The sequence below is a fragment of the Seriola aureovittata genome, chromosome 16, assembly GCF_021018895.1.
Source record: "Seriola aureovittata isolate HTS-2021-v1 ecotype China chromosome 16, ASM2101889v1, whole genome shotgun sequence".
In the NCBI taxonomy this organism is placed as follows: Eukaryota; Metazoa; Chordata; class Actinopteri; order Carangiformes; family Carangidae; genus Seriola; species Seriola aureovittata.
This window is the reverse complement of record NC_079379.1, coordinates 14,296,168-14,312,366: the sequence shown is the minus strand read 5'-3', so window position 1 is coordinate 14,312,366 and position 16,199 is coordinate 14,296,168. Positions and strand designations below refer to the sequence as shown.

Sequence of the window (16,199 nt, the reverse complement as noted above, 5' to 3'; positions counted from 1 at the left end):
GAACAGAACATGTGTACTTAAAAAGGATTTTGAGTGCAAGGATTTTGACTTCTAATAGAAGTTCTCATATTGTTGTATTAGTGCTTTTAGATGGGTAAACAACCTGAGAACTTCAACCTCTATTTATTATTCAACTTTATGGTAGTTTGTTGCTACAGTTATCTGGTAGACATAAACTGAGTACAAGAAACACTCATCTTTTTATTTCTGTACACATTACAAGAACAAGTAAGCTTATTGCTGCTGTACTGAAAGATACTTGTTGCATATAATCAATTCAAACAACTATTTGTATATTTTACAGTCATTCTGTGTCCACCTGAAACCCACTGACTTAATGTACATAAATCATTAAGCTCATAGGTTAGCTACATAGATTGATGTATGGCTGGTTTTACCCTGCACTGAGCCCCTACTGACCCCCCTGTTTGTGATGCTTGAGTGAAACACAAATGTATTTAGGAATTTTTGGCATGTGGATTTTGACACATGGCCTCTTTTACAGACAAGTAGATAAGACAACATTTTAGCTGATAATGTGCTGACGTGGGGCACATTCCCAAAGAAATTTGTATCAATCAAATTATCACAAACCAACTGACACTCAAAGAAAAGGGGCCTTCAGGGCCCTTGAAAGTCTTGGGCTCCAGGGTAGCTGCCAGCTGTGGGTGGCTGGTGATCCAGCCTTGTAAGAAGTGAAGATAAGTACAACTTCTTGAAAAATGAGATGTGCATAGCCTCATGACTTGCTGGTACAGTTTGATAAATGTAATATGAAGTCACACTGGATTTTACAATTATGTATTCACTGTCACAGACAGCGGTTATATATTCTACACAGTACACAATGATGTTTGACCTAACAACAGTCTTAACAGTTTCTCTGACCTCTTTCAGTTTGCCACGTGCATATGATCGTATCACAAGGCAGACCTTGTTGTATGTTTAAAGACAGTTGACACCGAGCCCCTATGCAACCACCGACATGACAGCAGTTACTGGTTGTAAGGACAACTTTGAAGCAGATTGTCCAGTTCAGTCTTGTTGATAGTACCATAGGCCTGGGAATAACTGCCTAGTTTGGCTCGAGGGTCACCTGCAGCTGCCACATTACAATTACTCTGAAATACTTTTTTGCTGAACCGTGGCAGGGGACGAGCCTCACAGACCTGAGGGTTGGATCGTTGGTTCTGCATGGGAAAAAAAAAAGAGAGTTAGACATGTATTGACAACCACACCATCTATATTTTATTAAAGCCAACAAGCTTTAAAATATCCATGTTTTTTATTAATTCTACGTATAAAATCAACATTTTATCATGCATGTAGATTGGCTGAAATTGCATATTGATATTGTGTCATATTTTACATGTCATGAGGTGCAGTGGACTGACCAGGCGTGCAGATGCGACATGCAGCCCTGAAGACAAAGACGGCTCATCCTTGCGAACTAGCGGGTTGTTGGTCGTTTGGTTTAGGGTCAAGGAGAAGGAACGGTTATGGGCCACAGGGGCTGAGCGACCACGCTGGAGAATCTGGTCCATGGACTAATGAAAGGAGGGAGAAAAGATAGAAAAATGTTCAAAGTGAGCTACAGAGTGAGAGCCTGAGTGGGAAAGTATGTGAGTAGCCAAAAATAAAAAGGATGTAAAAATAGAAAAAAAAAAAACCTCAAAAATCATTACATCACAGCAAAAGAAAACAAAAGTGAATAGTAAGTGAACTGAGGTCTGGTTCTTACTGTATTTGCATTAGTGCCCTCTGTTGGTGATGTAGTTGCATTTCCATTACTAGTCTGTCCCACTAGTCTCCTATTGCCTGCAGTTGAATGATAGTAATGTGGAGGACCAGCTGGGCTCCGAGCAAAACTGTCTGAATGAAGAGAAGAAGAGTTTGTGTTTTCTACCTGAGAGACTATGTATGTTTACTGTCTGAGAGAAGGGCTGGGTATCGTTTTGTAATATTTTATGGTTATTGTTTCTGCACTGGTACCAAAGCAATACTTTTTCACAACATTTGAGAAATATAATGTTCATAATATTTTTCACCAAATTCTTCTCTTTTTTTTTTTTCATTTAACAGCACAAAGGTTCTCAAATGTTAAATGTTGTCTCAATAAAAAAAGCCATAGTGGAACTTTTCCCTACATAAAAAAAGAGTCTAAAGTTGACAAAATTTTGATTTAAATTAAAAGCTATCTGATAAAAACACATGTAAACAAGATTAGAAATATGAAACATGTACAAACAATGAATGCAAGCTTTCAGAATTTCCAGCTTTTGATATATTACAGTCAAAACCAGAAAAGGTTTGACACCCAGCCCTGTGAGGAACCTGTAGAAATACATTTAAACATACTTGGGGCATGTGTGATGGGATTATATGTGAGTTTCCCCAAGCCAGGGCTAGTTAATGGACTCGTCTTCTCCACAGCAGGCTCAGGTTTGGTGAAGCCCGTATGTGAGGGCACGTGATTTTTCTCATCAGTCTTTTCATGTTGTGGTTTCTCCTGATGGTCGACAATACCATCACCATTCACTGCCACTGGGCCTTTCTCTCCATTATCCTTAACACTGGGCTTCTCCCTGCTACCGACACCTCCCATATCCTTCGGCTGGATCAGTCTTAGCATCCCTTGGTTAGTTCTCCTCTCCAGTATCATCTGCAGGTAAAGAAGAGGAGAATGTAAAAGGTTTAATTAGTGTGATCAGATCAACTTCGACAATAAGTACTGACTAATGGGTTTTACTGCATTGCACCTTATGTAATATGGTTAAATATTACATAATATACTGAACATTTATGACTCATTCTGTACCTCATAAAGTTTGTTGCGGTACTGAACCACAGATAATTGCACATCATCATCCACTGGTAGCACTACATCATAGTTTAGAGCTGGCTCCTTGGCTGGATTATGGAACCTCAAGGGACAGAAAACAATAATGGATAAATGATAGCACTTTATGATCATAACAGTAACATAATGATACTCATTACTGATCTCTCTAAGCTTGAAACAGCACAGGCAGCATAGCATACAGAACAAACATATTGGCTCTAACTGCTCAACTGAGCAAACAAAATGAATAAATAAAAATAAATAAAGACATCTTCACAATACCGGAAAACCTGACCACAGTCACTAATCCCTTAATCAATCTGAACACATGCTCCTTAATACCTGGCTACATATGGGTGTTGGAGGGCTTGCTCGGCAGTCAGCCGCTTGTCTGGGTTGAAAACGAGCAAACCCCTCAGCAGGTCCAGAGCATCAGGAGGCACAGATGGTTGGAGAAGATCCTCCAGAGGCACCTGTGGTCTGGTGAAGGAGCGAGAGGTGAGATTTAAAAACAGAAAAAGCAGGGGGAGGAAGAGAGTCAGAGGAGTGTGGAGGTTTGAAAGAAAATATCAAGCCAAATCTGGGGTTTCAATACTTAACTAGATAGAGTAAAGGGTAGATAACTAATAAAACTGCTTTAAAGTACAGATACATCTTTGCAGTTTACAAACTTATGGTTCTATGCAAAGATCAGAAATGTAGCAAAGCCTGCAAGCAATTTGACTCTCCCTGCTGACTCAAATATTTCCATTTTTGCAACACATATCAAATGCAGCCCTTGCAACAAGGTGGTCTATTTAAGATATTGCTTGGTTTATGATTTTGCTTTGTCACTGCTACGTCATTGCATCTCCGCATTCATCACTGTTCTTGTTCCCTGAGCATGTAATGAGCCCCACCTCCACCTGCAGGCTATGATAATAATCTTCCCCGTGGAGGGGAAGAAATTTGTTATCATCACTCCCTTAACTCCCCTTTGTGCCAGGAGCGACAAGGTCAAAAATAGGCCAAGGATGAACTGTATTCCCCTTTGCATTCACATATAAATGAAGTAATCCATATGAGTTAACTGAATGAAACGCAACATATGCATTGTTGGTTTCTTAGATGACCAGATTTACATGTCTTGTGTACGATAGGATTTTTACAACATAAATATAAAAAAAAAGAAAATATTTTCTTACTTCAGTAACATTCTCTGAATGACAGATGAGCCATATTCAGATTTGATTGCGAGAATATCTGAAAATTAAAATATATTTAATTATTTCAAGGTAAAAGCAAAGTGTTAAGCATTTGAATGAATTCGACCTGGAGTCACCTTCTGGACTTGGGTGTGGTATGGCACTCATGATCTTCTCTATTTGGTTGATAGTGGATGTCCCAGGGAACAGGGCTTTTCCCAGCAGCATCTCTCCCAGGATACAGCCAAGGCTCCACATGTCTACTCCTTTAGTGTACCTTTGGACAAGATGTACTCCTTTTACAGTCTGCTATGCTCAAAACAGCTATGTCATTTTCCAAGTAAGTATTCTGTCCCTTGAATTAAAACACAATGTTACCGTCTTCATCATTGTCAAATCAACCGTTGTGAGGAACAAACAGAAGATGGGGTTAACTGTCAACAGATGCTCATCACAGTTGATACCTTGCGGACCCCAGCAGGATCTCAGGAGCTCGGTACCACCGCGTCGCCACATACTCCGTCAGTGCAGGATTCCCACTGTCCTCTTGGATCTGGTTGAGTGATCTGGCCAAGCCAAAATCACACAGCTTGACTACACAGTCTGTGTCCAGGAGCACGTTGGACGGCTGTTGGAAACACAGACAGCAGAAACATTCCTCACAAGGACAATAATAGTTTGATTTTCCATCACCTGTACAAAGATCATTTTGAGCAGGTATTATAGAAGCAGTGCCCAGTTTGAACAAGATGCGAGGAAAGAAATTATGCAAAGAGTGAAAAGAAGATGTTTAATATGAAAAAAGGTTGGAACAAAAATTTAGTTTCCAGGGAGAAGGACCTAGAGAAGAACATATTTTCTGCAGAAATGCACATGGGCTACTGAATTGAATTATATAAACAGTATTTTGAATATAAATAGGTTACATTTTTCTACAAAAATAAAATGTTTTATTCCAAACATTATTAAATATTTTACACTATATTATGCACATAGATTGATCAAAACAAAAAAGATCATATAAGTTATAATAGTAAGCATGATGAAGTTATCAACTTCCATGAATCTGAATAAAAGCACTTTTGAGTAGTGTGATATGTTTCATATTCTTCATACATTCCCTACTATTCCTAAATACTGATACCTGATAAAGTCATTGACATACCTTTTGGTCCCTATGGATAACATTTCCTGAATGCAGGTATTTGATGGCTTTGAGGAGCTGGTACATCACATAACGTTTATGGATGTCCTTCAGTAGAGTGCCTTTCTTAATCACTGCATGCAGGTCAGTATCTGGGTCAAAGTAGAGAGCAAGTGTTGTTGATAATATGACTGTCACAGTAATATCAACCAGTGATTACACTGGTAATCATCCTCTAGAATCACATACACAATGATTTCAAACCAAGACGCATCCCGAATACGAGATTCTAGAGAGAAACAGTGGAAGTCTGTGCTGTGATGCTGGTGCACAGTCATGGATTAGACTGCAGAGAGGCGGTGGGGCAATATGTGGACTCAGCAGTAAGACAAAGCAGGCAGCCAAGGGAAGCAGAAGCCCTTCCACACACAACTACACACACACCTCACACCTTTTTCGGTGCCAAGTTAAACTGCAAAGAACCACTGCAGCCTTCCCAGTGAATGATTATTACTTGTTGTTCCCTTTTTTTTTCTGTGTCACAGCTGAGCAGCTCTGCATGTTGAGCAACACTCACCCATATATTCAAAAATGAGGTAAATGTCTTTATCATTTTGTGCTCGGATGACATTTAGAAGTTTGACGATGTTGGGATGATCTCCAAACTCCTGCAAAGAGAAAGAATAAAGATTTTTTCAGTAACAGAAACACAAACAATGCACACTAACCAAGAGAGCACACTGTGGCTACTGTTTGACCTGTAATAACTGGGAGTTATTGTGTCAAGGTTGTGTAAACAACAGGGGCAGTTTCAACAGAGGTTACATAATGGTCACTAAACCCCATGACTACAGCACTGGAGTTTTACTGGAAGATGACAAACAGCTGATTGGGGAGCAGTGGCACCGCAGGAGGTCACATGTACAGTATGTGGGTCAACGCAAAAAGAGTGAGACAGGAATATGTAACACAAGGATATAAAGTACAGTGAGACAGCTACATTCTTCCTGGTTGCTCGTCATCAGTGTGTTTCTGTGACCTATGTTTAATACCTGCCTGCAAACCAAATTTCACTTTGGATAATAATAAAACTTGTTTGAATATTTAGGAAACTTACACGCAATTCTGCAGACTGAGTACATCCTCATGAATCATTATTTGTGTATGCTTTACCTTATCGGACATAATTTATAGAGCTTTTACTTTATGGCAGAGGTTTTCAATTTATTGACTTTTGCCACTGTGAAAGACTTAACATGCTGCACCAACAGTGGTCCATATATGAGAAAAGGCAATGCTCAAAAGTTGTTTTTTTTCACACAGTAAACTGAGCAGCTGCTAAATCAATTTAAAAACCTTTCCACCATTTTTCTATTTATACAGCATTTAAATATGTGGAACCAGTCATGGAAGAATAGACTGCACTGTGCCATAACAGGAAGGGCATGGTATAACTGCTGTGGAGCTACAGACTGTTAATAGGTACAGCACTTTACCTGCAAAAACTGTGTACAAAGGATAAAGGGAATATAAAGGGATGTTGGTATGTTTCTGTAGATCATGAGGGGATTTTATTGCTCATTCACTGACTGTGGAGTAAGGAGCAGTATTCTCAGACACAACAATTACTGTATATCATGAAAAGATCAAGTTTCCGTAATACTTTTGTATATTCAACACATTCAAAAAGAGAGTGTAGAGAGTGGGACTAAGATTATTAATCTTTCAGTTTTAAATTAAGAAAATTATAGTCCAAAAGTCAGTGGACCTGTAGTATATTATCCACTTCATTTCTTTTTACTTAAACATTCTAAACTGTTGTATGTTCTTCTTTTATGTAAGTTTTATTGATAAGTTAAGGAAAGGTGACAACTAAGGCTTTGTCAAAGGTTATTTTGAACTACTTAGTATAAGTCAAGTTTAAGGAAAGTGCATTAGGGGACAAATTTGCTTAACCATTTGTTTCCTGTTTCCTACGATATAAGGGATCCAGGATGTGGGGGTTTTGTGCTGACCTTAAAGGTCAAAAGTCCAGAGACCAGACACCCGTATATTAGATTTGGTTTACCATTAGGGTGAAGACTTCTTCTCATTGGAAGAAGTGTACATCCCAAAGATGGGATAAGACAGATAAATAGAGGGGTTTGTGAGAAGGTAAAGGGGAGATCTCACATTGGCAGAGATGCTCCAGGATTCGGCATTTTTTGACACTGTTTCTTTCTTGTAAATAAACTTATTTTTGAAGTAAAGATGTGTCAGCGGTGATCACTTCTTCACATCAGCACCTTAAGATACCACAGACCTTTATTTAACTCAAACATGATTCTTATCGTTACCTGAAGGAACATGATTTCTCTGAATGTCCGCTGCAAAAGAGAAAATTACAGTTAGAAAATGAACTTCACTAACAACATGCAGTAAAAAAAAAAAAAAAGGCAGACAAAATCATCCTGTTTCATTTAATCACTTGCCAAACTGAGACAGGTGAGGGAGCTGCTTTATACAAGGTGGTGAGATAGTAAACATGGTCAAAGTTAACAGGTTACAATAATTACTTATTTTAACTGATTGTAGATCAAACAGTGCACACCTGGGCATCTGTCCTGTTTCTGAAGGCATCAAAGATCTTTTTCACAGCCACAATCTCCCCAGTCTGTCTGTCAACTGCCTTCCATACGATGCCATAGGCCTGCGGCAGAAACAAAATACTGACAACATTACATCAGGTCACTTCTTCCGTAACAAATTTAACAAATTTCAACAAGGTAAAAAAAATAATGCGAAATAACATGTGGAAACACTGTGGGCAGGGTTGTAGTCAGGATTTTAGAAATACTGGGACCATAAGTATGAACAGCTCCTCTTTTTACCATGTTTTTTTTTTTTTTTTTGCATGATTTTACATGATCATCTAAAAACTGGTCTCTACTCTGTCAGGAACGTTGGCCTAAAAAGTGTCAAAGTTAAGGTCAGTGAGCCTTAAGAATATTGGTATGCGTATTTTTAAAAGCCACCATGTGTAACTTTGTAATAGAAAGAGGTCAACTGTACTTCCGATCAACATATTCCAAGAAAAAAAAATACGTAAGGATATGACCTCTGAGTCCTCAATAGTAGCTACAGCTCTGACTATGGTGAAGGGAGGGTGCTGATAAAGGAAGTGAAATCAAGCATAACAGAGGCAGCAGTGAAGCAGAGCATCAGAGTGCACTGTTAGGCTGCAGAAAAAGAGAGATGAATTGGTTTATAAAAAAACACAATACTATTCAGAACACTTTAAAGCACTTTTTCCTGCTGTAAAACCACTTTATGACTTTCTAAAGCCATTTACCGCTGTGCTGCTCACTGTTGTTGAGTTCCCTGAAGCATCACTGCACAGGATGCTACCATCTATCCCATTGGTCAACCGTAAACAGGTTGAACAGCTGTGTAACCTTAGCCACAGTCACCCTCAGGTATGCCTAGTTAGCCAATATGACAAGTCTACGTGGCAGTTAACACCTGACCATTTAAAGCAGAGCAGCAATTTGTGAGCCTCTGTGGACTTTCTATGGAAAGAAAACCAGGCTGTTTTTAGTCCTGTGGCAACCGTACCAGGAAAGAGAAAAACAAAGGGGTTGGACTCACAAGTGTCCTCACACATCAGCTGATCTGCAAGGAAAGAGTTTGTCCTGCCAAAGTAAATAAACCCCTTGCTTACAATACTGGTATTCGCTGAGGACCTTAAGTCTGGAGAATTTCAGGAATTTCTATTAAAGCTAAAGTACAGAAGAGCTTAAAGATGTTGTAAACATTAGTGCACTGGCAGAAAAGGGTTACTGTAGACATGGGTATTGCAACACTTTTGATGCCTGATAAACGAAATGGAAGTGAAACTTAAAAGACTTTTGTAGATGCATGAGATATTATATTATATTGAGAGTGGAGAGTTATTAATTTTATGTTGCGTTATTAATTTTATGATGAAAGTTGATTTATTAAATTCAATATCCATTACATTAAGAATAAAAAAATACTCACTCACCCCCTTTCCAAGCCTCTTCTTGATTTCATATTTCAGAGAAATATGTTCCTCCACCTCAGACACGTTTGTTGATCCATTTTTTTTGCTCATGGTCATTTGTTCACTTCTGCTTGGCAGAAGTCCTCACCATGCTCTTTGATTATTCCTGAAAGAAATAAGTAGACTTTGAATGTCCGGGTAACAGGTGTTAAAAGGGTTGGAAGCTATGATTGAAGTCTGTCAACCATACTGAACAGTCAAGTCAGAGCTGCAGCATCCGATTCAACGATTATTTCCCCAACAACAACAACAACAACAACAACAACAACAACAACACGGTAAAAATTAATGAATGCAACAGTCGAGTCAACATGTATGCGACCCCTTGTCTCTACTTGTGGCCTTACGTGGCGTTACTTACCGTTCAATCAATCAATCGATCGATCAATGTCGCCCGAGAAGCAGCAGGTTAGTTTTTCACCTCCATTTAGATACTGTCAATTCAACACGTTTAACTTGCTCTATGATGAATCTTTTGTTATTCCTCCAGGTGACAGTCAATTCTCGCTGTAAGTTTCGGTACTCCCACACTGCTGCTGCAAACAGACGAGCCGAGGAGTTTTGTCATTTTTCTGTTGTCTTGGTAACGAACACGCCGCTGCCCGGTTCTTAAAGGAGCCGCAGCGCAAACGCAAACCCACTCACTCACTTATAGGACTGCCACAAGTGGACATTTGGTGTTGTCATGCAGATTACGGCGGTTGTAGGGCGAGGATTATAGGAGGACCCCCTCTATAATCCTGGAGAAGATACAGAAGGCTGCTTTGTTCAATGTGGCCTCGGTTAAAATTGTCAAAGTGAAACAAAGTTCCCTGTAGAGTCCTGAGGCTGTTTCTATTGGTTTTATGTGATTAATTTATCAATTAATTTGCAAAGCTAAAATTCAGTGCATTATCATCTGGTTTTGTGGCTACATCTCAAGCAGAGCCCTATTTCCTATATATTTCAAAATCTAGTTTTAAAAGCTTATTATTATTTTAGTTCATACTATGTTCATGTGGTGCATGTTCCTATGTTAAGTTGTGTTTGATCAAATTCACAAATCGTGGGGACAGTTAGTATTAGTTTAGCTAATACATTTTTTTTTTCACACACAACAGACACAAAGGTGGAGATAGATTTTTAAACTTTATTTCTAAAAAGATGTTACATGCTTTTATTTAAAAATCAAACTATTATTTACAATGATAATTCTTAATAAATATGTTCTCCCTAATGCTGTTTGAGAGTTGAAACATATTTAGTAAGCAAAACAAGGAGGGGGTGCGACCACCTCTCTTTTGCCCACTTAATGTGGCCAAACCCTCACTTCTAAAGGAAATATGGATTAAGCATGTTAACAGAAGACCAAACGTATACAAATAGACAAAATGATGAACATAAACCATTTCCTCCTACCATAGCTTCAATATAAAGATTAATTTGAAGTGCAGTCTAATCATCTTCAGAGTCCAAACAAATATTTCAGCTTCATTTTATCAGTTAATTGACAGACAGAGCAGATGTTACGTATGTCAGCTTAATTCACTCTATTGACAAAGTCTATTGTAGGCTTCTACAGTAAAAACTTGTGTAATAGAAAACAATCACGGTACACAGAACAAAACATGTCTCCAGGCGGCAGATAGTTTTAGGGTACCAAAAAGAAAAAATATATATATTCATCTTTCCAATAATACAAAGGCTTTGGCTGTTGCAACCTTTTCTTCATGTGCAGAATTTGCCCAATATAATTGATTCATGCTTCTCTGTTGGTGCTCTGCAAAACTTAAGTATAAAATTAGACATTTTTTGAAATTACAGTACAAAGTTAGAAGTAAATTGTTTTGTCAAGATCAGAATAAAGAGCCAGTGTTAAAGGATTCATCACACAGGTTTGGCTAGAAAACAGGCCAATGGAGCATCTCACAGCACAGGAAGAGCCCGGCGGGCAAGGCTGCAAGCAGCACGATGTACCACAAACAGTGGAGTATACGCTACAAGGTGGTGAACTTTGAATTGTACACAACATGGATAAAGACACAGGGAACAAATGTAGAGACAGAAAGGAGAAGCAGGAAAGAGAGACCCTGTCCCCAGACTTAAATCCACTTCCGACCAATAAACATGAGGAGAAAGTGGAGCTTTTTTTTTTTTTTAACTTAATAGGTATTAGAGTCACAATTTCAGACACATGGATTTATAATGGAGGGATGCTTTAAGAGGAGTGGAGGAAGCGGTTGAAGGCGTTGTAGGCCGACTCAAGGTCAAACAGCATCTGGCGCACCTGATTATCATCCAATTCGTCTGAGGCCGACATGCTGCTGAGGGTGGTCAACCTGATGAGAAAAGGTCAAGAAAGATGACAATTAAGACAAAACGTATCCTATGTTTACATTAAGTGTTATTAATGTAACTATTCTTATAATGGAATGGCGTAAATGCAATGCTATTAGGGATCAGTGCAGCCATTTTAACCACTACAGAAATGGTCTTACTTATACGCAAAAATCAAGGAAAGGTCAAGTTCCACGCCTCTTTGTAATACTTTTCAAAGGACAGGTATTATAATGATAATATACCTGATACAGTACATTGTGAAATTTGCATTGCGAATTGAATGCTGTGCTCCCTCACACTTACAAATGAACATGTGGAGTCTCTGAAGTTGAATTTCAGAGACTCTCAGAACAAAGGAGTGACCAGAGAAAAACTCCAGGTTTGTGATGCTTCAACACAAGCTCTCAGATTGAGCTCCACTCCATTGAGCTACACTGCTCAGTAGTGCCATCATAGGGCGATCTCAGACTATTTGATGAGGTACACCTGTGAAATCTGATCGAATGCAACAGCTCTGCCATAAAATCTACATTAAAAAAGATAACAATGTGCAGTTTTGATTGACGCTGTCAGACAGGTTTAACTACATGTTTATTATTGAGGTTGCAGTTAGCAGTGGTCTAATGTGACAAGAGGCGGGAAGAAAATTAGAAACACATTCCAGCATATAGTACAACAGCACCACTAACTATAACCTCAGTAATAAATATATAGTAGAAATAACACTTCTTGGAAAGTTTTAAGAAAAACTTCACATGATAAGCTTCATTAAGGTAGAATATGTGTCAGAGCTGTTGTCCTGATATGCATTAGACTGAGCAGGTGTACTTAATCAACATGCCAGGGAGTGCAGCTACTGTATGTTAACTATTAATTTATCTATATTAACCCTACTATTGTATGTACTGTTGGACACTTGCAGCCTTTTGCCCCATGCTTGAACATTATCTAGATTACAAGATAGATTACTTAATCAGCAGTTGCTATGTGACCCACTCATGAAAAAATGTTGTGTTCCCCCTATTACACACAATTATATAGAAATAAGTAAGGCAAGTTGAATAAGAGGGCTCTTGCCCCAGGTTTGGTCTGATGTATTATACAGCATTTACACATGACCAACAGTCTGCTGAAAATGTTTATTAGTGAAAGTTGTGTTAGTTTACTTCTTTTTTTTTTTTTTAACTCTCTGCACAACCATTCCCACCTGAAGCAGGTATGTGTGTGACACTGTGACTAAAGTTGCATACAGCAAATAGCATCCTACACTGAACTGGCATAAGGCTTAAATATATAAACAGTGAGTGGCTCAGGGTAACTAACCAGAGGCTGACTTTGTCCTTAGCCTCTGAGTCTGGAGGCATGTTGCTCATTCTGTTCATGGTTTCCATCAGCTCCCTCAGGTCTGGCTGGATCTGGACCAAAGGAAAACAAGTGTCAGGTATCCACTTAAGCAAATAGTATGATGAGTATGCCAACAGTCTGCACTTTTCCCATTTACCTCGTCCATTGCCCTGATCTCCAGTCTCAGCTTGTCCATCACAGTGATGAAGAGCTGAAGGTTGGAAAAGATGAGCGAACATACAATGAGACAATATTCAACAGATTTTCAAACTTCCAGTCAGAAACAAGAAATATAAGTTTTTTTTTAGGATCACAAACAGGGCACATAGTCTTTGCTAATCCCACTACGTGTCTGCTGATTTTGTTAGTTCGTCTGATTTTATTAGTTGAGTTAAAAGTTGGCTGTGGATACAGCTGGCAATCACCCAATCACATTCTTCAATGACTGACCAGAGGATGAGCCAAATGAAGTGAAACAGCTTCAGCCACTTAGTGCTCCAACTGAACACACTAAATCATTTAATCAAAAATAGGACTACAACAATTCTTATTCTGGCACACGTCCAAAATAAGCCTCCAGTTTGAACTGAGTGTTTAGTATGAAGGAGGGGAGAGAGGACGTACAGAAACAATATCTGCAATGCAGCGGTTCAGATTGCCCTTGTCATCCTTGATGGTGATTGGCCGATCCTCCTTAATCCTTTCCATGGCTAGTGGGCAATCAAGCTGGGGGACAAAACGACAAGAGCAAGATCCTTACTAAGGCAGCACCACAGAAATAAAATCTAATAACTTTGTTTGGTCACGTGGGTCAAAATATGATTTGCACTCCAACTCAGAACTCACTCTGTACTTCCTGCAGAAGTCGTCGATGGAGCCCACGTCAGAGCCCTGTACCTGTTTGAAAGCAGCCTTATACTGAACCAAGAGTCTGGAACAGGAAGCAGTGTACCTGAAACAGACAAATCCTCCACATTAATAAAAACATACTATCAAAGTTACAGGTGGTATTTTTGTCTGTCTTTTCAACACAACATATAAACTCATGTATAACTCACTCATTAGGTGTTACACAGTCTTTGATGTAAGCCTTCTCCAGGGCTTGCAGGGTCTTGACAACAGCAAACAACTCTGCCATGTTATCATACCTTTAGATACATGGTTAAAAATGAAGCGTTACAGCACTGGCAAGATTATGAATCCCTTGGTTAAAGCACATTCATATTAGGGTGGTAATTGGAAATGTATCTGACACTTACTTCTCTCGTTCCCTTGCATTTTTGTATAATTTCACTTCCTGAAAAAATATGATTTGTGGTGAAAGACTTACTCTGGCTAACAAGTAAAATGTCAAATGTCAAATTTCAACGACAAAAAGATATAATCAGATAATTTGAATTTCATTAATAGCTGCATTACATTTAAATTTATACAGAAAAAATATGCTTTCCAAACTGAAATTAAAACATAAAAATAGTAATATTTACCTCATATAACTCAGGTTTATTGGCTGGAGCTGAGAGAAAAAATAATTACATGTTTTGAGTGATATTTGTTGGCATTTACTGAATAATGCTTCTACAATCTGAATACCTAAATTGTAGATATTAGATCCATTTGAATGTCTTACCTCCCCCTACACCTCCTGTAACTGGTATCCCATGGAACATGATGCCGATGTATCAGAATTGTATCTGCAAAAACATTTATGTTACAATTTTTCTAACTGATTCATAAATTGTGACCAAAAACACCCAGCCAAACTTAACAAAAATAGCAAAACATGTCTTCATCTGGTACAGACAAAGTTAACAAATAAGCCTTTTCACAATTTTATCTATTTGTGTCCCATTTCAAATGCTTTTTTTTCCTTAGTCCGGACTGTCCTGACTCATAGGTGTGTACTAATACTTATGTCAGATGTGTGTCACCTGCAGGAACTGCTCTAAAATACTGCACGGGAGTGTAAAAACAAGCAAATAGTGCTTGCAGGTTTTTAGAAAGAGTTAAAGACATCTTTTGGATTATCATTTCTAGTATTTAATGTCAATAAGATATAAGGAGAGCTTTGTTAGACTGAAAACGTGTTAATACAACCTCTAACGTGTTAATGCTGTACTCACTTGTTTCTCCACTAACATTATAAAAAACTGTTTAACACAGCGAATACCAAGTATGTTATGTGTGACTATTGTTAAGACTACAAGAGATGTATCAGGATTCAGGTGGCCTGTCAAGAAGCCAAAAGTGTTCAAAGATATTTAGAGCACTGCAACATAATATTGTTTATATAATATAATTTGTTCGATCAACACTTACACAGGTTCTCAGTCAGGTTTTATACCATGTGTCAGAGCTAAATCAGAAATGAAATCCTGAACTAGAGCTGGAATGATTAGGCGATTAATAGATTAACTGATTAGTCGATCAACAGTAAAACATTTGGCAACTATATTGATAATCATTTAATCATTTCAGTTATTTATCCAGCAAAAATTCCAAACTTTTCTCAGCTCTAGCTTGTCTTTTGCGGGGATTTTCTGCAATTTTCATTGTCTTATTAAATGTAATAGTAAATTTAATACCTATGGATTTTGGACTGTAAAATAAACAATGTGAAGATACATTTCACCTAAGGCTTGAGGACTTTGTGATTGGCATTTTGGACTATTTTCTAACATTTTGAAAACCTTTAGAGACATTATTTGATTAATCAAGAAAAGAAGCGTCAGACTCATCGATAATGAAATTAATCGTCAGTTACAGCCTTATCCTCAACGTTAGTTTCTTTCGTGTCCAACCTCTGGGACGACTGAACTAATGAACAGCGTATACCAGATATCGAGTGGCTGGCTACAGTAGTTAAATAACACCTCAGTGTAAAAATGTTTTCCCTATGCTTTGACATTTACCCAAAAAATCAGACCCACTGGGGATAAGAGGAAAATCTTCCCGTTGAAGAAAGATCAACTGCCTTCAGTGTCTTGTTTTGTCGAACTAGCTAGCCCGAAGTTAGCTGTTGAGGCTAGCTCGTCGGCACTTCCTTTATGATTAATTACAACTAGCCCATACAGGTAGTTGTTTGTAAGCGTCAGACTTTGTATTAGCGACCATTACTGTAGAAAGAGCTAGGAGCTTTTTTTGTTACTTCAATGTCAGTGTTTAATCTGTGAAATTAAAAGACACTTTACTCACCCTCTCGGCAAACTGCTTTGACGTCAATGTAAACACACCCTCCTCCGAGGACCAGCATACGTGAAAAATATTAGGTGTCCATCGCGCCTTACTAAAAATGAATACCTT

At 38.4% G+C, this 16,199-nt stretch overlaps 2 protein-coding genes across 2 annotated transcripts; both read right to left on the bottom strand.

Moving 5' to 3' along the window:
- Positions 1-181: 181 nt before the first annotated feature.
- Positions 182-9,784, bottom strand: mapk15 (mitogen-activated protein kinase 15). Its single transcript, XM_056400139.1, has 15 exons — positions 9,595-9,784; positions 9,195-9,339; positions 7,761-7,859; positions 7,507-7,536; positions 5,748-5,838; positions 5,192-5,322; positions 4,491-4,654; positions 4,164-4,303; positions 4,027-4,084; positions 3,185-3,322; positions 2,819-2,924; positions 2,359-2,662; positions 1,742-1,872; positions 1,395-1,547; positions 182-1,190 (listed from the first exon to the last, which is right to left on the bottom strand). The coding sequence occupies exons 2-15, from the start codon at positions 9,288-9,290 to the stop codon at positions 996-998; spliced, it is 1,836 nt and encodes a 611-aa protein (XP_056256114.1). The 5' UTR covers positions 9,291-9,339; positions 9,595-9,784; the 3' UTR covers positions 182-995.
- A 558-nt stretch (positions 9,785-10,342) lies between these two features.
- vps28 (VPS28 subunit of ESCRT-I) lies at positions 10,343-16,140 on the bottom strand. Its single transcript, XM_056399194.1, has 10 exons — positions 16,092-16,140; positions 14,527-14,590; positions 14,384-14,412; positions 14,156-14,193; positions 13,955-14,044; positions 13,743-13,848; positions 13,521-13,622; positions 13,054-13,107; positions 12,876-12,967; positions 10,343-11,551 (listed from the first exon to the last, which is right to left on the bottom strand). Exons 2-10 carry the CDS (start codon positions 14,564-14,566, stop codon positions 11,431-11,433), a joined length of 672 nt encoding a protein of 223 aa, XP_056255169.1. The 5' UTR covers positions 14,567-14,590; positions 16,092-16,140; the 3' UTR covers positions 10,343-11,430.
- Between the last annotated feature and the right edge of the window lie 59 nt (positions 16,141-16,199).

Coding starts and splice junctions, on each gene's coding strand:
- vps28 (XM_056399194.1), bottom strand. CDS start 14,566: ATGTTCCATGGGATACCAGTTACAGGAGGTGTAGGGGGAG. Junction 14,194..14,383: donor ATAAACCTGAGTTATATGAG/GTAAATATTACT, acceptor ATATTTTTTCAG/GAAGTGAAATTATACAAAAA. Junction 12,968..13,053: donor AGATCAGGGCAATGGACGAG/GTAAATGGGAAA, acceptor CCTTTGGTCCAG/ATCCAGCCAGACCTGAGGGA.
- mapk15 (XM_056400139.1), bottom strand. CDS start 9,290: ATGACCATGAGCAAAAAAAATGGATCAACAAACGTGTCTGAGGTGGAG. Junction 4,655..5,191: donor TTATCCATAGGGACCAAAAG/GTATGTCAATGA, acceptor TGTTTCCAACAG/CCGTCCAACGTGCTCCTGGA. Junction 4,304..4,490: donor ATCCTGCTGGGGTCCGCAAG/GTATCAACTGTG, acceptor TCTTGTCCAAAG/GTACACTAAAGGAGTAGACA.